The sequence below is a fragment of the Ornithorhynchus anatinus genome, chromosome X1 (genome assembly GCF_004115215.2).
Source record: "Ornithorhynchus anatinus isolate Pmale09 chromosome X1, mOrnAna1.pri.v4, whole genome shotgun sequence".
NCBI classification, from domain to species: Eukaryota; Metazoa; Chordata; class Mammalia; order Monotremata; family Ornithorhynchidae; genus Ornithorhynchus; species Ornithorhynchus anatinus.
In genome coordinates, this window is record NC_041749.1 from 70858023 (window position 1) to 70880130 (window position 22108).

The following is a 22108-nucleotide window of genomic DNA, read 5'->3' on the forward strand; positions in this document are numbered from 1 at the left end:
GAAGCATTCTTGTTTCTTGTTTGGCTGGTATTGTTGCCACCTATTTAGTCTGTGGGGCAGATGATAGTGACTCCTTTTTCTAGTGAAGTTTTGGAAAGCTTGATTATCCTTAGCAAGTTATTAGCATTATAAAAGACTAGCGGACTTTCCCAAGCTTCACCCCAGAGAGGTGGGAGGGAGGGGTAGCCTGGCCATCATGTGGCAGCTGGAGAGACAGATAGGTAGTTGGGGTTGTCTCATCAAGGTGCAGGCTGATGCTCAGGTGACTGTTCAGATTCTTTTCCTCCTTAGTACCGTGACCCCCAAGCATGTCTCCTCCTATGCACACGAAGACTTCTTCTTCCTCTACAGCCACTTTTATGCCATTTTTTCCCCTTCCAAACACCCCAACTCTCTTTTCTTCTGATCGGTCCCTGCTATCCACATCTGGTATTCTCTTTGAATGCTGGACCCACAACAAAGTCCAAGACAGGGTCAGCCTCCGTCCTTGTTCCTTTCCATGGTTTATCTGTTTAGTTTTCCTTGCATTTCTCTCTTTTTACCTCCATTAACTTTGTAAGTATGCAGTTCTGACTCTGATTCTGACATTGCTTTGACCTCCTCTTGGGGCTCTGAACTCCACATTTTCATAAATCATAATGCTGAATATGACTCTCCACTTGGAAGTTCCCAAAAGCACAGCAAGACCCCTGCAGAAGCCCTGGAAGTTAAAAACAAATGTCCTCTGTCCCTTCCATTACTCTAAACAAAAGCCAGTTTCAAATTGCTGGGAATGGGAATGTAGTGTTATGAGAGAAATATAGATGGCTTAGATGTATGAAACAGACTGTGCCAATTCTGTCTGTGGAGAGAGAGGAGAAAAATGGATGTGAGCAGGGGTTGCTTGGACACAATCTAAACCCTGCTTGTTTCTGGCTCTCAGAAATAAGCTATGTCTGCTAGCTCTCCGTGGAGCCCCTCCCTGACTTTATTAATTCTGCTTGTCCCAGGTGTCCGGGAAAACGCAAGATATGGGGCATGCAGCTTGATCAACATCACGGGCGTGTTCATAACCATTTCTTCCAACATCATATCGTATTCTATCCGGATGAAAGAGACTCTTGTAGTGAATGACTGCTGAGCTTAGGTCCTAAGGCTTCAGGACCGAGAAACTGTGTGAAGGAATTTATTCTATCACTCAGTCGTACTAATTGAGCTATTACTGTGTGCTGAGCACTGTGCTAAGTGCTTGGGAGAGTACAATATAATAATATGAGAAGCATTCCCTGCCCACAATGAGCTTAAGGCCGAGAGATGAGCTTACAGCCTAGAGACTGTAGTAATGATAATTGTGGTATTTAAGTTCTTACTATGTGCCAAGCACTGTTCTAAGTGCTGAGGTAGATACAAGGTAATCAGGTTGGACACAGTCCGTGTCCCAAATGAGGCTCACAGTCTTAATCCCCATTTTATAGATGAGGTGACTGAGGCACAGAGAAGTGAAGTGATTTGCCCAAGGTCACACAACAGACATGGGGCAGAGCTGGGATTAGAACCCACATCCCCTGACTCCCAGGCCTGTGGTCTTTCCACTAGACCACCCTGCCTCTCTGTAGTACTAATGGTTTGTGCCAGTTGTGTTCCCACAGGGGCATAAAGTGCCACAGGGAAATGGATAAGCTGGGAGGCAACACACTGCAAAGTTTGTTTGCTTTTTGTAATGTGCAGAACCCATTTATAGCTAGAGCATAATGCCATAGCTGGGTTGGAGTGCCATCACCCAGCACTTTGCTGCAGGCTTTGCGCTTTTTTTTGGTATGGTATTTATTAAGCGTATTAACGTATTAATTTATTACAGGTACAGGTAATTGAGGCACAGAGAAGTTAAAGTGATTTGCCCAAGGTCATACAGCAGACATGTGGTGGAACTGGTATTAGAACTTAGGTCCTTCTGACTCCCAGGTCTGTGCTCTGTGCACTAGGCCATGCTGCAGTTCATCATTAGCCAGCAAATTTTCAGAATTCCCACCAGCCCCATCAGTCTTGTGGAACATCCCAAGTGATTCTTCAGCCAGGAACTGATGGCAATGCCCCTGATTCCCATGCTCTTTCTGCTCAGCCAATAGCAGGGTTTCTCTCTGGATACATGCCCATTATTGGAAGAACATTTCCTGATTCTCTTAATTGGGTAGTCATAGGGCGTGTTCCAGAAAAGCCAATTCGATATCACTATGACAGAGCCCCTCAGCCCCCAAGCTATTCGATGAGAATGTTAGGCTCTTTTGAATGCAACATTTACGCTTTTGAATTTCTCTGTTAAGAGTGTTAGCAGTTTCTGTTGATCTGGGCTGGCTTGCCAAGCCAACCCCACCTTCTCAGATCCATAGAGGGATGTTGCAGCCAAGGCAGTCATCAGAAACAGGAGACGTGGAAGCAGCAGTGATGACAAAGGCAAAAAGAGGTAAGGGGAAGGTATGTTGAGTAAATTTTTGTCAGAATTTTTGCAGGGGGTCAAGAGTGGGCTTCTGGGGGCTTCAGGGGTCTAAGAGTGTAAAGGCAGGAGGGATAGGCAAAACATCAGAGAGATAGAAGGAGAGCGAAAGACTGGGAGAAAATGGAACAGGAGAGAATAAAAATGAAAGCAATTGAGAGAAAGAAAGAGGGAAAAAGAAACTGAAAAAAGAGAAGACAAAAGCAGAGAGAGAGAAGGGGGACCTAGCAAGGGAATTCAGAGAAAGGAGTGGTCAAAAAGAAGAATGGGGAGAGGGCAAAGGAGGGATAGAGTGGAAGGTATCGGTGGGGTGGGAGGTTGGAGGGGAGAGATAGGGAACCAGGAGACACAGACACAAATACTCACCTTGCTACTTCCACTCAGACCGCTGTAGAGAGTAGCTGGAGCCACCGCTTGAGCTGCTAACAGCAAACACATCCTGAAGAACCCATTACATCCTAGCTCGCCCGCTTCTGTCCTCTCACAACCCAGCCTACTCACTGTCCCTTGTTTTTTTTGTCTCTTGCTGCTGCCCTCTTGCTCACTCCTTCCCTTCTGCCTGGAACCCTCTCCCCCTCCACACCCACAGATCACTACTCTTCCCAGCTCCAAAACCTTCCTGAATTCATATCTTCTCGAGGAGGTCTGGTCTGATTAATCACTCATCTCTCCCCTCTATTGCCACTTGGGCACTTCCACCTCTCTTAAACACTTGGGTGTTTACACTCCCATCCCGACACCTTTCCTCATTGTGCTTATGTATGTATTTTTAAACTCCGTTGCTTCCCCCTACTTGTAATTTCTCTTAGTGTCTGTCTCCCCTACTGGAATGTAAGCTCTCTGAGGGCAGGGATTATGTCTATTAACTTTATTGTACTTTCCCAAGCACTTACCTTTCAAACTCCACCTTCCGGCCCCTGCCAGCCCCTTTCAAATTCCCTCCCCGTTTAAACCTGCCAGACCATAGCTCTCTTGATATTCAAAATTCTCCCGAAATCCCACTTCCGCCTGGCTAATTTTCTTCCCCCCAGGTCACAAACTCCCAATTGCCTCCTCAGCACTCCAACACCACCCATGGCACCTATGTACATCAGAACCACATAGTTTACTGCAAATCACTTCACTCATCCACAAATCCATCTTTCCATTCTCATTTTCTTTCTATTGGTAATTTATTCTGTCTCCACTTCTAGGTTGTAAGCTCCTTGAAGGAAACGAGCAATTCTTTTACCTCCATTATGCTTTCTCAAGTGTTTAACATAATGTTCTGCACCCATTAGGGGCACTATTGATTGGTATGATCCCGGGCTATCTGATTTGCTAATGCAAAACACAGAAGACAGCAGTAGTAATGGTTAGAAGAACCCCAGATCTTTTATAGCCCCTGCTACTACATTGATCCCGAACAGCCTATTGTGGAGCTCTGAAGAGCAGAAGGGATAGAGTCCGCCACCCCTTATCACTTTATGTACAGATGTTCTCCCACAAAGTATCACATGAAGATACCGGAATTAAAAGTCCTAGGAGAAAGGTAAATAGTGAGGTCCTGGGAGAAAAAGACAACAAATATTTGTTATAAAAATTGACTCCTGTCCACTCCTCTCCACCCTGTCCTCCCCTTGACCTCATCACTGTAGACACCACCACCATCCTCTCTGTCTCACAAATCTGTAACTGTGACATTTTCCTCCACTCTTCTCTCTAATTAATTCCACATATTCAGTCTGTCACTAAATCCTGTCGGTTCTACCTTCACAACTTTTCCTCTCCGTCCAAACTGCTACCATGTTAATCCAAGCACTTATCCTATCCCACCTTGATTACTGCAACAGCCTCCTCGTTGACCTTCCCTGCCTCCTGTCTCTCCCCATTCCAGTTCATACCTTATTCTCCTGCCCAGATCATCTTTCTACAAAACCATTCAGTCCATGTTTCCTCACTCCTCAAGAACTTCCAGTGGTAGTCCATCTACCTCTGCGTCAAACGTAAACTTATAAAGCACTCAATCACCTTGCCCCGTTCTAACCTTACCTCCCTAATTTCCTACTACAACCCAGCCCACACACTTCTCTCCTCTAATGCCAACCTACTCACTGTACCTTGATCTCATCTATCTCATCACCAACCCCTCGCCTATATCCGACATACCCGACAAATGATCACTCTCCCCACTTTCCAAGCCTTATTAAAAGTACATCTCCTTCAGGAGGCTTTCCCCAACTAAACCTTCATTTTCTCTTCTTACTCCATTCTGTGTTGTCCTTGCTCTTGAATTTGTACCCTTTATTCAGCCTTCCCTCAGCCCCACACACATATGTACATACCTGTAATTTATTAATTTACTTTGCCTCCTTCTCTAAACTGTAAAATTGTTGTGGGAAGGAAATGTGTCTGTTATATTGTACTCTCCCAAGCCCTGAGTACAGTGCCCTGCCCACAGTAAGTGCTCAATAAATACCATTAATTGACTGCAAAAGTGAAGATTAACATGCATCAGTTGGGAAAAAGGTAATGAAATGCACATTGTAAAACACAATTTTAGAAACAAAATATTTTTGCACTGAAAGGTATTGGGCCATTATATTTGAAGATGACCTACTGACAGTGATAACTATCCCTATATGAAGATGTGACAGCAAAGGCTGATACTTGCCTAATAATGCTTTCCACACTGCTAGAATGAAATATGATGGGTTCTTGTCTCAGAGAAATAATAGAGAATTATCTTGGAATCTATTAACCCATTAGATGGGTTAAATTGTTCCCTTTAAAGTTATGGGACTAAGGCCTAAAATTTTGGCAACATGAAAAAAATGCGAAAAGCAGTGGGGTCTACTAGATAGAGCACAGGCTTGAGAGTCAGAAAGACCTGGATTCTAATCTTGCCTCCACCACTTGTCTGCTGTGTGACCTTGGGCAAGTCACTTCTCTGTGCCTCAGTTACCTCATCTGTAAAATAGGAATTTAAGACTGTGATCCCTATGTGGGACACGGACTGTGTCCAGCCTGATTATCTTGTATCTACCTCAGCATTTAGTACATTGTCTGGCACATAGTAAGCACTTAACAAATACCATAAAAAAGTCAGTAACAAAGTTATATTGTGATAGGGAAAATGGACTCCCATGTTGGTGCTCATCTTTATCTGAAAAGAATCAAGTTCTCTGTTTTTCTTTCGATATAAATTAATCCATTTACTTTACAACCTGAAAAAACTACCTAATATTACCCATGAACACAACTCAAGCAAAGCAAGATATTAAGCAGTTACCCAATGAATTTAGAACCATCAACTATCAACTATCAACTAGTTGTCAACAATCATCAACCATCAACTAGTCAACTAGGATCATTTCAATTGAAACAGATGTCGGCCTGAATTATCTAGATAGTGCCCAGCCCTTTATTTAAAATTGATTGTATGGGCCAGCCGTGGTCTTTCCCTGAGTTGTAAACAAGATATTTAGCCCTTTAGATTTCTATCTGCTATGATCATCAGATTGTGCTACCAAACAGAGCCAAACCACGTGTAAAAACTAAGGACACTATGCCAAAGTGTCTTGTGATCAGGTATTTATAGTAAAGCTATTTGAGGAAATGGTCATTACGGGGAGTGAAGTTCACCTTTATGTAATGGAAATGAAAATCTTCTGGTTGAATTAGTTGATCTTCTGAAACTGAAAATTTCTGGGCTCTCCTAAAAGATAGAAAAACTACGTGTATTTTGGTAAGCAAGCCTTTTCTAACTTTGACTTGAATTTTTCTACAAAGTTCAATGTGGTTGTGCCTGTAATGAATTTGTTTCGCAAGTGCTGCACCTATAAGCCAAAGTAAACTTGGAATGGATTGATATTTAACAACCAAATTTGAAGTATTCACTACATTCCATTGTGCATAGGGAACCTATATCACTTGTAGTGAATTGCCAGCCATCACCAGTGGAAGCCTGCCATTTAGTTTTGCTACTGGAAACGTCTGAGTTGTATTATGCCTTTTTCCCCATTTTTACCTGATGCCCCAAATAAATATTTCATAGAGCCAAGTTCAGTCTCCTTTACCCTGGTACATTGAAAGTGCTTCAAATTTGACCAATAGAGATCCCTATTTAAAGGCAATTTGCAAAATGTAGCTATTTGCAAAATGTATTCATATTTAAGGTAAAGACCCTGGGTAAAAGGATGTATCATTAGTAATAATTAATTTTTCCAAATATCTTACCTCATGTGTTTTTCCCTATTAGAAATGTGATTTGAGAACAGAAAAATAACTGTTTCAGAGAACAGTATTTAAGGATCTTGAAACAGATGAAAATGAGCATTTGATATCTTAACATTTCTTTTCTTTCATCTGCGGTTGTTGCGATTTTCCAAAGGTGAGAAACAATTTGAAGTTGTTAACTTTCTCTTACTTCAAGATGAGAATCATATTTTAAAATGACTTAAGATGAGATAATAAAATAAAAATCAGTATTAAGCACTTACTATTTTCCAAGCACTGTACTAAGCACTGGGGTAGATAATCAGATCAGACATGGTCTCTGTCCCATAGGGGGTTCACAGGCTTAGTAGGAGGGAGTACAGGTATTGAATCCCCACTTTACAGATTAGGAAACAGAGTTTCAGGTAAGCAAAGTGACTTACCCAAGGACACACAGCAGGCAAGTGGCAGAGATGGAACTAGAATCCAGGTCCTCTGATTCCCAGGTCCGTGCTCTTTCCACTAGGCCACGTGACTTCCAAGGATAACGAAGGGGAGACACATTTTCTATGGATAATTATACCAATGTTGAAGACTTGGACGATGACTTGGCTACTCAATATGTCATTCAACAGAGTTTACAGGATATTCACGAACAGGAATGTCTAAATCAAGCAGAGGAATATGAGAGGTAATCATTTCTTTTTGGGCAGATTCTTCCATCGACAGTGGCATCAATATGCACAGGTATGCCCACCTAAGTAATGTTATTGCTTTCACCTTTTTTTGCTTAAGTTTAATGATAGGATCATCATTAAATGTCATGAGTTTATGAGTAGGAGTGATATTTATTGAGCATCTACTAGAAATAATGCATTCTACAAAGCACTTGGGAAATTGCAACAGAAAGAGGGGTTTGTTCCCTGCCCAGATGTAAAAAGTCATTGGATAAAGTTTCTCCCTCAAGATTTTAGTACTTTAATCTCTGTTTATCATTGGATTGACAACTGCTCTTTCTCTCTTCAGCTTCCAGTCTTTTCTGAGCCCTGAGTATAAGGAGATCATTGAAGCAATAGAGGCAGTTAAGTATTCTTTTCTTTTTATCATCTTCAGTTGGTGGGAGGATGTGATAGTCCTACATTCCAAGAACTTAGTACAGTGCTCTGCACAGAGTAAGTGTTCAATAAATACGATTGAATGAATGAAGGATTAATAAAGCTTTGCCTTCTGAGTCAGTAGGGAACCAATTTCCCTGACCAATGTGGTGGAGAGATGGCAGGATTTTTTGTAGTTGCGAGTTTCCCTGCTCTTGCACAATTGTATTTTGGCAGCTATGCAAATGAAGGCGTGCTGGCCTTGGTGTCTGGCACATTGCTTGAGAGATTTGGTGTGCTGTTCAGAGCTCCTGAGTTCTACATTTGGGATGGCTCTATCTCAGTGTCTGGGGATGTGATTCTAGGGTGGGGTGGGTAAAGAGCCTGGGGGTTTGGGCCATGGCAGCCAAGCGGGCTGCCCAAGTGGTGGGAAGATGGTGCCCATGTGGGATGATATTGGGATCTAGGTCCCTTGGGCCTTTGCTGCTGCCCCCTCATCCAGTTTGCTGCTGCTCTGGTGCGGCGAGGATTGGCGGGGAGGATTGGTGCCTCACCCACTTCCGCTAGAGACTGTAGAGAGAAGCAGCATGGCTTAGTGGAAAGAGTACGGGCTTGGGAGTCAGAGGTCGTGGGTTCTGATCCCGGCTCTGCCACTTGTCGGCTGTGTGACTTTGGGCAAGTCACTTAACTTCTCTGTACCTCAGTTACCTCATCTGTAAAATGGGGATTAAGACTATGAGCCCCACGTGGGACAACCTGATTACCTCATATCTACCCCAGCGCTTAGAACAGTGCTTAGCACCTAGTAAACGCTTCACAAATATCATCATTATTATTTGAGTGCTGCATCTCCTCTTCCACAGGCTGTGGATTGGTTGTACTGGGGCCTAGAGGTGCCAGTTACTCAGAGGTTTCAGCTGAAGTCCCACCTGGCCTGTGGTCTTCTCACCACCGACCTGACCCTAGCAGCACAGCGTCATGGACCCAAAAACCACTACCACTAATGCGCTCCACGGATCTGTGGAAGATGCTCAGTGGAAAGGGCATCAAGGCCTATAGAAAATTGCTGAGAGAACTCAGCTTTCCGAGCTGGGAAATGTGCTCTTGTGAAGCTAAAGAATTTGACTGTCTGAGAACACTGTTGGCTACTATATGGATCATCATAAAATATGCTGAGTGCTCATCTGTTTTTCATTACCGGGTTACAGGTCAGGAAGAGGCTTTATCAAAGCTGACCATGCATCATTCTGCTTTTGATGAGACAGATCAGAGAGGCTGGCTTCCTTTACATAAAGCTGCAGCCCAATTAAACAGGAACATTCTGGAAATCACCCTGAAAGGTAGTCCCTTTGATCCTGTTTTCGCTCTTTCCGCTCTTTCCGCTAGGACTGTCAGATACTTCCTACGGTTTGACTGACCCGAGGCTAGTGTTTGAGAAGGGCCTTTGATGTGTACACATTGTTCTGCTATGGAAGAGCCTGCATGGGGGAAGAGAGTTAAGGAGGGGATGAGGCATCCCTATGGCCTGTGGTGTAGAGATGCTGGTGGGGAGGCAAGCTGATGGTCTGTGGGCCTGGATTTCTTGCTGAAGTAGATGGCGTTGCTGGCCGTGTTCAGGGACTCCTCAGCATAGGAGCCTGATTCACTAGTGGGGCCGGGTCTGGTCCCCTGGGTGGGCAGTGGTGATTCTATGGGCTGTTTCTTGGTGCCCTTCTATTCTCCAGCTTCACCCAATCCTTTGGCAAATGCATTCCTTCCCAAGGCTTCACCCTACCATCTATATGCGGATGATTCCCAAATCTACATCTCCAGCTCTGATTTCTCCCCTCCTCTGCAGTCCTGTATTTCCTTCTGTCTTTTAGGACATCTTTATTTGGATGTCATTCATTCATTCATTCAATTGTATTTATTGAGTGCTTACTGTGTGCAGAGCACTGTACTAAGCACTTGGGAGAGTACAATACAACAATAAACAGACACATTCCCGGCCCACAATAAGTTTACAGTTTAGGGGGCGGGGGAGAGATAGGCATTAATATAAATAAATTACAGATATGTACGTTAGTGCTGTGGGGCCGTGTCCCACCAACACCTCAAACTAAACACGTCCAAAACAGAACTTCTCATATTCCCACCCAAACTCTGACTTCCCCTGACCTCCCCATCACTGTAGACAACACCACTATCCTTCCTGTCTCATAAGCCCGTTACCGTGGCATTATCCTAAACTCACCTCTCTCATTCAACCCACATACTCATCAGCAATTCTTGTTGGTTCAACTTTCACAACATGGCTAAAATCTGACCTTTTCTTTCCATCCAAACAGCTACCATGTTAATTCAGGCACTTATCCTATCCCTCCTGGATTACTTAATCGGCCTCCTCGCTGACCTCCTTGCCTCCTGTCTCTCCCCACTCCAATTCGTACTTCACTCTGCTGCCCAGATCATTTTTCTCCAAAAACATTCAGTCCATGTCTCCTCTCTTCTCAAAAAACCTCCAGTGGTTCCCCACCCACCTCCACATTAAACAGAAATCCCTTACCATCAGCTTTAAAGCACTCAAGCACGCAATCACGCTTGCCCCCTCCTACTTTACCTCACTGATTTCCTACTACAACCCAGCCTGCACACCTTGCTCCTCTAATGCCAACCTACTCACTGTACCGTGATCTTGGCTATCGTCCTGCCTCTCTCCCACATCCTGCCTCTGACCTGGAACTCCCTCTCTCTTCGTATCTGACAGACGATCACTTATCACTCTCCATACCTTAAAAGCCTTATTAAAAGCACATCTCCAGCAGTTATTCCCTAAGTGCTCATTTCTTCTTCTGCCACTCTTTTCTGCAGTGCCCTTAGACTTAGATTTGGACCCTTTATTAACTTACAGCCCCACAGCACTTATGTACATATCCATAATTTATATTAATGGTCGTCTCCCCCTCTAGACTGTAAGCTCCTTGTGTATGGAGAAGGTGTCTACCAACTCTGTTATATTGTACTCTCCCATAGTGCTCTGAGCCAAGTAAGCCCTCAATAAATACCATTGATTCCAAGAGGAGAGGCAGTGCAGGCTGGGGGAAATGTTAGGTCCTTGTTCTCCTCAGCCTACAGCGCCTTAGGTGCGCCTCTGTATTCTGCTCTCTAGAGGTTGGCGAGAGGTAGCCCTCAGCCACTGCTACAAATGCCAGGGACTGTGGGGTTCCCCATCAGTCTGGCAGAAATCTACTTTCTTTTGACTGATGACTAAGCCGAATTTGCCATCCTGACGAGTAACATGTCAAGGCCCTGGGTTACCCTCCTTTCCCCTGGGATTACACCAGGCTTGGCCTTGGCAGTACACCTGCCAGAACCATCACCATTATGCTCGAGGGGATAGGGAAGCCACTGGAGGTAAAAGTGAAAAAAAAAGTTTCTTGCATGTATACTCCCCATACCATATGCATCATGGACTGGGCCAGATTAATATACGGGCAAATGTTAAAATGGGAGAAGGGGTGCTGGGGACAGAGGCCTGATGCTCCAGCCCTTCCCTGGCTGCTGCAGGTGAGGCAGGGGGCAGAAAGTCCTAGAAAGGGGCCCTGGCCCTCCTCGCCCTTCTCCGGAAGTATCTCTCCCCACAGCTCGTCGGGAGCACAGGCCCAGACTTCTGCTCTCTCGAGGGCTGTAGGAGTGTTCCAGCCCCTCCTGCTCAGTCCCGAGGTGTTTGGCCTCCTCCCTGGAACATATCCTAGTGGCTGTGGAGGCTGCCGGAGGGGCTGGGCCGGGTCGGCTCAACTGAAAGGTGCTGAACAGGAGCCCCAGGGCCCAGCCCCACGGTCCTACCTCCCCTGGAAATGCTCGCGACGGGTGAGCCCTGTCCCCACTCTCCTTCCCACCCTCTCCCCTGCTCCCGGCCATGCAGAGGCCCTCTGCAGTGGCACTCCACCACCGGCACCTACTTGGAGCCACGCAGGGCTCGCTGCAGGAAAAAAGGGTGCTTTGAGGCACCCACCCCGCCCACGACCCACAGCCCAGTGCAGTTGCCGCTGTGAGAGGCAACATTTTCTCGGCACAGCCCCGTTCCGGAGCGCCGCCATTTACACCCCACTCTCAAAGCCACTCAAGCCCCTGGAACTGGCTCCGCAGAGCACTGTGGTGCCCCTGACTTTGGAGAATCAAGTTCAGAATGTTTGGTTAGTTCCTCCGAGCTCCGACTCATCTCTCTTCTTGAATTCTTTCAGCTTCGAAACCCAACATATGGGAGCAAACCACCCGAGCCGGTGAAACGCCACTCTTTGTGGCCGTCAGTGGATGCCTCTTAGAAAACGCACAGTTTCTCCTTCTCAGTGGCTGCAACGCTAATGCCAGGAATGAAGAAGGAGATTCTCCTTTAGTTATAGGTAAATCTAAAACATATAAAAGTGAAAAGTATTTTTAAAGTTTTCTATGTGATCAGTGAAACCTCTTGTGGCCTAGAGTGATGACATGCAGATTCTTCGAAGTTCAGAGGACGCTGGGGAATATCTTGTCTCAACCCCAGTGCCCAACATAGTACTTGGCATCTAGCAAGCACTTAATATATGCCACAATTCTTCTTCTTTTTCCTCTTCTTCTTCTTGTTAGCATTATCACTATCATCTAAGCTTTTTGTATTTTCCTCTGGTCTCCTATTCATCTGGCAGGTTATTCCAACCTGCCAATTCTGTTATTCGGGAGTCTAACCTATAGCCAGGTTTCCCAGGGCCAGGGAAGGAGAAGTGAAGGCAACAGGGCAACCACTTGGGACTCCATGCTAGGTGAAGCCGCACTCTGGCCAAGGGCTCAGAATGGTTACAGAGCAGCACTACTGGTAGCTCCACCCGATCCACCCCTGCAGGTCACTGGGAGGCTGGCAACAATGATCGTGGTGACACAGGGCCTGCCCTGACCCTGGAAGGAACCTCCATCTAGACTGGAGCAGTCTGTCTGGGGGATATTCTAGCTGTGGGCTCTGGAGACTGTGCCAGCCTGGACCAGGATTCTAATAATGATAACTGTGGTATTTAAGCGCTTTACTATGTGCCAAGCACTGGGATAGATCCAAGCTAATGAGGTTGGACACAGTCCCTGTCCCACATGGGGCTCAAGGTCTTAAATCCCCATTTTACAGATGAGGTAACTGAGGCACAGAGAAGTGGAGTGACTTGTTCTATTGACAGCTCTGCCCAGGGCCAGGGGAAGCCTACACTTTCTTCCAAAATACATTCGGCTACCCAGCGCCCCAGCCCAAGGGAGCCAGAGGTCGTAGGACCGTTGCCCATATTCTCCACATTTATACTTTCCTCTAGACTGTCAGCTCCTTGTGGTACCGATTTGATTGTATTGCATTCTCCCAAGCAGCACTTACAGTAGATAGAGCTCTTGGCACATCGTAAGCACTCAGTACAGCTCATCAATCGATTAATCCTCTGGTGGGTCTCTAGAATTAAACCTAGGGGACATCTCTGGGGAAGGAGGGGGAGCAGTGCTTGCGGGCAAGAGCTTGAGGCTGAATTAACCCCTCTTGGAGTGGATACAGCATCTTGACACTGGGCCAATACCACAGGCTCTGCTGTAACTCCTGGCCCCATCAGACCTCTCAAGGAGAAGAAGCAGAATTGGAGTCACCACCTTAAGTCACCATTTTTCCAGAGGTAAGAATGAGGAAGAGTTCACATTTTAGGGGGAAAATTCAGAACCCCATTACAATCCATAGGTAATCCAGGACGAATCAGTCAGTCAGTCGTACTTACGGAGCTCTTACTGTGTGCAGACCACTGTATGAAGTGCTTGGACACATTCAAATCACGACTGAAAAATGAAAAAAACAATATTTCCCAAACCCTGTATGGTTTTATGTTGTTCGATTCTTTCGGTCAAATTAGGTGGTCCTGTGTTGGTGAGAAAAGATGTTTAGAGGCTTCGTAACAGACGTTGCAGTTAGCTGAAGAATTACCTTTATGCGTCTGCTTGGAAATGATCTGTATTTTCCCTACCTGACAGCCATTAGAAATGACTCTTATGATATGGCCTCCCTACTGATCAACGCCGGAGCGCATATAAACCTTCAATGTGACAATAAGAGGACCGCGCTCCATGAGGCAGCCAGGTTGGGCCGAAAAAGCATCGTCAACCTTATGCTTCTTTCTGGGGCCCATCTCGACCCGCGGAGCTCTTACGGCCTCACACCCCTAGCGCTCGCTGCCCAGACCGGACAAACTGAGGTTATGGAGATCTTACTACAAAAAGGTGAGGTTTTTCAACATAAGCATACTTTCAGCTTCATCCTAGCCCATGATAACCATGCTCACTATTGTTTGGTTTTTTTTAATGGTATTTATTAAGTGCTTATTATGTGCCAGGCACTGTTCTAAGCGCTGGGGTAGATGCGAGCTAATCAGGTTGGACACATTCACATGAAGACAGTGAACGAGTCTACCAGCTCCGTTGTATTATACTCTCCCGAGTGCTTAGTACAGTGTTCAGCACACAGTAGGAACTCAATAAATACAATTGAGGCAAAAATCCCGTGAATACGAGTGCCAGGTGCTCTCTATCATTGTTCCTGTGAAGACTGGCACGCCTAGGTAGAAAAACTCCAATTTCATGGAAGCAGACTGGCCAAGACTACTGTAGTGAGGCCACAGGGATGGTGAAAGTCACAAGACTTTAATATTTATTTATATTAATGTCTCTCTCCCCCTCAAGCTCATTGTGGGCAGGGAACGTGTCCATTATATTATTATATTGTCCTCTCCCAAGCGCTTAATACAGTACTCTGCACACAGTAAGCACTCAATAAATACGACTGCCTGATAAGACGTATTAAGAGTGTGGTTTTAGGGATACTGAAAGCTGACCTGAACCTTCTTGCTCTTTCCTTCTAGGTGCCGATGTTCTGTCTCAAGCCTCAGATTCGGCTTCCATCTTGTTTGAAGCTGCTAGCGGAGGAAATCCTGAGTCACTGACTCTCTTGCTAGAGTACGGAGCTGATGCGAACGTGCCCAAGAATTCAGGGCATCTGCCTATCCACAGAGCAGCTTATAGAGGCCATTTTTTGTGAGTTCAAACATATTTGAAAATTAAGAATTTAATACAGTTGGTATTCTCAGCAGTCATATTGCAAGTCTTACCATAACTAGAGTGTAAATGTAGTTCTTAGCTGAGTTTCAAACTGAATATGTTTATGACCTTTTTCCACTGAGGGCTCCATCAGTGGTATATATTGAGCACTTACAGTGTGCACAGCACTGTACTAAGCCCTTGGGAGAGTATACTAGAAAAAGTAAACATGTTCCCTGACTTCAAACTGAATATGGGTCTTTATATATATTGTCTGTCTCCCCCTCTAGACTGTAAGCTTGTTGTGGCCAGGGAACGTGTCTGTTGTTTTAGTGTACTCTCCCAAGCGTTTAGTACAGTGTTTTGCACACAGTAAGCACACAATAAATACGATTGGATGAATGAACTTTTTTCCACCGAGGGCTCCATCAGTGGAACTTATTGAGTGCTGACAGTGTGCAGAGCACTGTATTAAGCACTTGGGAGTGTACACTAGAAAAGTAGACAAGTTCTAGCCAGGGAGACAGACCTGAAAATAAATTACAGGTAGTGGGGAAGCAATTGAGTATAAAGATATGTACAGAAGTGCTGTGGGGGTCAAGGTGAGTAATAAGTGCGCTGAGGTTACAGATTCAAGTAATAATAATAATAACAATAATGTTGGTATTTAAGCGCTTACTATGTGCAGAGCACTGTTCTAAGTGCTGGGGTAGATACAGGGTAATCAGGTTGTCCCACATGAGGCTCAGTCTTCATCCCCATTTTACAGATGAGGTAACTGAGACACAGAGATGTTAAGTGACTTGCCCAAAGTCACACAGCTGAGAAGTTGCAGAGAAGGGATTCGAACCCATGACCTCTGACTCCCAAGCCCGTGCTCTTTCCACTGAGCCATGCTGGTAATTCAGTAAGGAGGAAGAGGGTGAGCAGGTGTCAGATTAGTCCAGGAAGGCTACCTGGAGATGTCATTTTAGTGGATTGTAAGCTCATTGTGGGCAGGGAACATGTCTACCACCTCTGTTACGTTGTACTCTCCCAACCTCTTACTACAGTGCTCAACAAATACCATCGATTCATTGACCAGTAGGTCTTCAAAAAGAGAACGAATAATGGGGTCTGTTGGCTGTGAGTGACAGGGCTCAGAGCAATCTGCTAAATAACCTGCTAGTGTTGCCCCTGAACAGAGTTGGGGTAGCCCAGACTACTAGGATATGAGGATGAGCCAGTGGCTGGCCCTGCGGTCTGCACCTAGCTCCAAGAGACTCACAGGCTCTCAGAAGCCCCTTTACTTCCTCCTAGCACTCTATCTGACTCTAAGCGACTCCTTACTTGCTCAGAGCAGCTCAGGGCCAGGTGGGAGAGTGGCAGGGTGGAACTAAAGGAGCTTCTGACACTCAAACCCTCAACCTCTCTCTGCAATGATCAAACTAGGGATGCCCAGTGAGGATTTTGGAGCCAGTCCGGCCCCGAACCGGATCCAAAAATCTTTCAAGGGTGAACCTGTTTAAACCATTATTGGCTCGACCTGGAATCGAACCAGAACAAACCAAAAAGGCCTGAGGTTTCTTTTATAAATAAAAATGGAAAAGGGAGGAGGTCGAAGAAGATGCTGGAAATAATATAGATTTAATAAGAAAAGCATTGAATTTGATCCTAAAATTCAAAGAAGGGCTTTATTCTTAAGCAAATTTTTTTTGGTGTGGCAAGCATGTTTTATCCTATGCATCCTTATAGTTCTGCTATTTTGAGAGGCCCATTGCTGCTGTGGAATAAGGAGAGCGAAAGTGATGATCAAAGATTCCTTGAGCCTTTTCATCAAGACTGCACTCAAGTTTTCAAAGTGGAAAGTTAATGACAGTGCCGTGATGTGCCACTTAGGAAAGGGTATGGACCCAGTGTAAATGTTGTTGTTGCAGTAAGCATTGCTTAGCACTGCTTGCTGGGGAGCTGACGGTGTTAGAGAACCTCACCGTTGAAAATGTTGTCCTGCTATTTGATGTGTCAATGCTGTTGATGGCTCTTGTTATTCCTGGCACTTCTCCTGTATCTCACAGGCAGCAAATATCAGGTCTACTATACCCCAGTGTTCTGAAGCTGGACTGTGATTCTGACAAGGCAAGGGTCAAGGAAATGGGAACCATTAGGGAGAAATATCGGCAAACCTTCGTTATGAAATGCAAATGAAAATTGTTCTGCTCTTCATTAGTTATTCAAGGGCTGTGCCTCATGAAAATTGTTTTGTCCCACCTGATGTGTTGCAGGTACTTGGAAAATGTGTATTTTAATCCCTTTAATTAACTATTGTGGAAGATCATCTTGCTCCTGATTGATTCACTCATTCATTCAACTGTATTTATTGAGCGCTTGCTGTGTGCAGAGCACTGTACTAAGCGCTTGAAGAGTACAATTCAGCAACAAATAGCAATATCCTAGTCAGTCTTGTCCTGGTCCAGCTAGTGAAGAATATTAAGCATGCTCTCCTAGAATCACAGTCCAGCTTCAGAACACCATGGGGTATGGGACACCTGATATTTGCTGCCTGTGAGATACAGGAGAAGTGCCAGGAATAACAAGATCTGCCAACAGCATCAACACATTGAGTAGCAGGACAGGATTTTCAACAATGAGGTGCTCAAACAATGTCAACTCCCCAGCAAGCAGCAACAAAGCATCAGTAAGTAGGATACCAAGGAGAAGAGACAGTAGCCCAATTGCCATATCGAGACTTATTATTGTGCATGTTTTGAGACTCACGATGTGCTTAATATTAAACACTTGGGAGAGTACAAACATCAGAAGTCACGAGCCCTGCTTTCAAGGAGCTTACTTACAGTCCAATTTACCGTCTAGTATAGAGCCAAGACACGAGTGTGAATGGCAGAGCAACAAATTTAAATAATAATGGTATTTAGCACTTACTATGTGCCAAGCACTGCTCTAAGGACTGGGGTAGACACAAGGTAATCAGGTTGGACACAGTCCCTGTCCCACATGGGGCTCACAGTCAATCCCCATTTTACAGATGAGGTAAACCGAAGCACAAAGAAGTGAAGTGACTTGCCCAAGGTCACACAGCAGGGAAGTGGTGGAGTTGGGATTACAACCCATGACCTTATGACTTCTAGGCCTGTGTGCTATCCACTAAGCAACGCTGCTTCTCACAAAGGCCTCATGAAGCACAATCTCAAACAACGGGATAGAACAGTGACCTGTTGGGTGATCTCCCACCTTATCGGACATGAGTTGGGAGAAAACCAGGTCTCCTTAAGTGGATACTTTACAAAGATTGGGGTACCAAAAGGCAGGTTTGAAAGAGTATCAGGTTTTGTAAGAAGCAAATGTATTGATAGAGCAAGAGACCACTTTTACATGCACATAATAAATACGGAGGAGGGAAAAGACCACTACGCAAAAGACGGTCCCATCCACATGCGTAGATAAAATTTCACCATCAGCAGTGTTACCTCTAAAAATTATATAATTCTCCCTGTCAGCAGGGCCATCTTCAAATATGAAGGACATATGTACATATGGATGGATAACAGTCAAGCTAAGCACACCCCATCCCTAGAGATAAGGGGTGGGGGGAAGGCCTAGAAGTTGCCCTGGATCAATTAAACTGAGATATTTTGTAACGATATGGGAAATCCTCCCTCTTTTCCAGGGCTCTAAAGAGTTTGGTTCCGGTTACAGATTATACTGCCATTAAGCAGAGTGGAATAAGCCCAGTTCATTGTGCAGCTGCAGGCTCACACCCTCAGTGCCTTGAGTTTCTCCTCCAAGCCGGCTTTGACGTTAATTTCATGCTCGATCAGAGAATTCGCAAAGGCTATGATGACCAGAGGAAGTCAGCGCTCTATTTTGCCGTATCAAATGGTGATCTCGCTTCAGTTAAGCTACTTCTGGAAGCTGGAGCTCTGCCTAATCAAGACCCGGTCAATTGCCTCCAGTTAGCCTTGAGGATGGGCAATTATGAGCTAATCCGTATGCTCCTTCGTCACGGAGCCAACGTGAATTACTTCTGCAGAGTGAACACCTTACATTTCCCATCAGCGCTGCAGTATACACTCAAAGATGAAGTCATGTTAAGGATGTTACTAAATTCTGGATATGACACAGACCGTTGTTTCGACTGCCCTAGAGGAGACAAAGCTCACTCTCCTTATGCTTTTGAAGGCTGGACTTCGACAGTCATCAGAGACACCATGGTAAGGTTTGGAATACTTTTCAAACGATTTTGAATTTTGAAAGTAACACATAAGGTCTCTTAGTGCTAACGCTGACACCGCCTTCTGGTTCTCCTGCTATCTCTCTGGCCGCTCGTTCTGAGTCTCTTTTGCAGTCTCCTCCTCCTGTCTCCCATACATTAACTGTGGGAGTCCCTCCAGGCTCAGTTCTGGGTGCCCTTCTATGCTCCCTCTACAACCACTCCCTTGGAAAACTCATTCTCTCCCGTGGCTTCAACTACTATCTCTATGGGGACGATTCCCAAATCTACCTCTCCAGGCTTGAACTCCCTCTTCTCTGCAGTCTCGTATTTCCACTTGCCTTCAGGATATCTCTACTTGGATGTCCTGCCAACACCTCAAACTAAACATGTCCAAAACAGAACTCCTCATCTTCCCACCCAAACCCTGTCCTCCGCATCTGTCTCATCCTCCCTGTCGCAAGAGTCTTGGCGTTATCCTTGACTCATCTCTCATTTAACACACACATTCCAATCTGTCACCAAAACCTGTCAGTTCAATCTTCACAACGTCGCTGATATCCACCTTCCTCTCCATCCAAACTGCTACCATGTTAATCCCAGCATTCATTCTATCCCACCTTGATTACTGTATCAGCTTCCTTGCTGACCTCTCTGCCTCCTGCCTCTCCCCACTCAATCAATTGTATTTATTGAGTGTTTACTGTGTACAGGGCCCTGGGCTAAGTGCTTGAGTGTGTACAATGCAACAATATATCAGACACATTCACTGCCCACCACTCCAGCTAATACTTCACTCTGCTGCCTGGATAATTTTTCTACTAAACCATTCAGTCCACGTTTCTCCACTCCAGGCTCTCCAGTGGTTGCCCAGCCACCTTTGCATCAAACAGAAACTCCTTACCACTGGTTTTAAAGCACTCGATCACCGTGCCCCCTATCTTGCTGATTTCCTACCGCAACTTGGCCCGCACACTTCGCTCCTCTAATGCCAACCTACTCACTGTACCTCAACCTTGTCTACCTCATTGCCGATCCCTTGCCCACATCCTCCCCAACCTGGAACTCTCTCCCCACCTACAAAGCCTTATTAAAAACAAAACTCCTCCAAGAGATTTTCCCCGACTAAGCCTCTATTTTTCCTCTACTCCCGCCTCCCTTCCGCTTCGCCCTTGCGCTTGGATTTGCAACTTTTACTCGCTCTACGACAGGTGTACATATCCGTAACACATACTTACATTCATGCCTGCCTCCCCCTACAGACCCCTCCCAAGTGTTTAGTACTATGCTGTGCACTCCATAAACGATAGATTGCTTGCATGACACACATAATAATAATAATAATGTTGGTATTTGTTAAGCGCTATGTGTCAAGCACTGTTCGAAGTGCTGGGGTTGATACAGGGTAATCAGGTTGTCCCACGTGAGGCTCACAGTCTTAGTCCCCATTTTACAGATGAGGTAACTGAGGCACAGAGAAGTGAAGTAACTTTCCCACAGTCACACAGCAGACAAGTGGCAGAGCATCTCTCATTCATCGAGAGAGATGAGAGTTGGACAATGGTGTCTTATTTAAAGCTTAACATTGCTGAGTCTGTGCCCTAATGTTATGGTTTTCTTCCCAGTTCTGTGAAGTGATAACCTTATCCTGGCTGCAGCACCTTTCTGGAAAGGTCGTGCGAGTGATGCTTGATTACGTTGATAGGGTTCGTATCTGTTCTAAATTAAAAGCTGTCCTCAAAGAACAGGAGCTGTGGCCAGAAATCAGTTTAATCTTAAGTAAGTATCAGAGCTATGTAACTTGTGATCTATAAAGCTGGAATAAGAATCTCTGTATGACTGCTTTTCCCTCTGCCTGTTCTCCCTACCTGCTGCATCAGTTATTTAAATTCTAACCCCTGGAGACAAAATTAACTTGACCATTTGTCCCAAGTTCTTCTTTGTTACTCTTTGGGATTAAGAACAAATACTGCCTTTTTCTAGAAATATAAATATTGTTCTATATAGACACACACATACGTGTCAGGTGGGATTTTTCCATCACACACACCCATATAGAGATAGATACACACAGAGAGAGACAGACAACCATGATAAATGAGTAATTTTCTATTTCCACAGAATGCATGATTTTATTACTGTCTTTGTTGGTCTGCCTCTCCTTTTGAATGAATGGTCGGGAGAAAGAAAAAATTAACAAAAAGAGGTACCTCCAGACTACCAATAACAAAAGGAGCATTTGTGTATTAGCTTAAGGGCCCGTTGCGGGATAAAAGATAAAGAAATAGACTATAAAGTATAATATAAGGGATTGTTCATAGTCCACTAGTGGCTAAGGTCTATCGTACATCTAATCAATTTTTTTTTTCATTTTAGCAAACCCCCGTTCCCTGAAACATCTCTGCCGCCTGAAGATAAGGAAATGCATGGGGCGCTTGCATCTGCGCTGCCCCGTCTTTATGTCATTCCTTCCACTCCCCAACCGCTTAAAGGACTATATACTTTTCAAGGAATATGATCTCTATGCACAAGGAAATTTGAAAGGAACCTGATAATCTGGCCCTCTGGATTGTAGACGTGATTTTGGAGTCAAATTCTACAGACTGACGAATCTAAGATCATTATGTAGGATGCCTTTTTTTTATGGTGACTTTACCCATTACACGCCACTTAAGTGTGAAGTCTTTTCTTTTTCCAAAATCAGGAAGGTGTTCTGAATTTAATGCATCCCAATACAGAAAAGAGATTGCTATGTCATCCCACCCTCTGTTTAACTGGTAAACACAAGGTTTGTGCCTAATTAATGGCAAAGGGAAAGTTATGGCATTTTGACCACTTTTGTTTGAAAAGACTCACTTTCTTCTCCAACACAAGAGTGGGGAATATGAGTCCTATTAAAATAAAAATGATGAGATCCTGTAGATGTACTGTAACAGGTTTTTTCAAATGCATTGTAGCTTTGTTTCCCTAAAGCATTAAACTTAACATTTTTGTTCCCTGCAGTGAGAGTGTCTGTTTTTGGGTGCAACAGGGAGGAACAGGAGAGGAAAGGAAAGAGAAGCAGCATGGCCTAGTGGA

General features: G+C 44.8%; 1 protein-coding gene across 4 annotated transcripts; it reads left to right on the forward strand.

Moving 5' to 3' along the window:
* Window positions 1-1943: 1943 nt before the first annotated feature.
* ASB14 (ankyrin repeat and SOCS box containing 14) lies at window positions 1944-22032 on the forward strand. 4 transcript variants are annotated; one of them, XM_029050567.2, is made up of 10 exons: window positions 1944-2440; window positions 7194-7358; window positions 7694-7749; window positions 8970-9101; window positions 11985-12143; window positions 13765-14010; window positions 14649-14820; window positions 18488-19031; window positions 20656-20809; window positions 21407-22032. In XM_029050567.2, the coding sequence occupies exons 2-10, from the start codon at window positions 7237-7239 to the stop codon at window positions 21580-21582; spliced, it is 1761 nt and encodes a 586-aa protein (XP_028906400.1). In that variant the 5' UTR covers window positions 1944-2440; window positions 7194-7236; the 3' UTR covers window positions 21583-22032. The 4 variants fall into 4 exon arrangements, with proteins under 4 accessions (XP_028906400.1, XP_028906399.1, XP_028906401.1 ...); XM_029050566.2 differs by lacking the exon at window positions 1944-2440 and adding an exon at window positions 6071-6197; XM_029050568.2 differs by lacking the exon at window positions 1944-2440 and having other exon boundaries at window positions 7277-7414.
* Window positions 22033-22108: the final 76 nt, after the last annotated feature.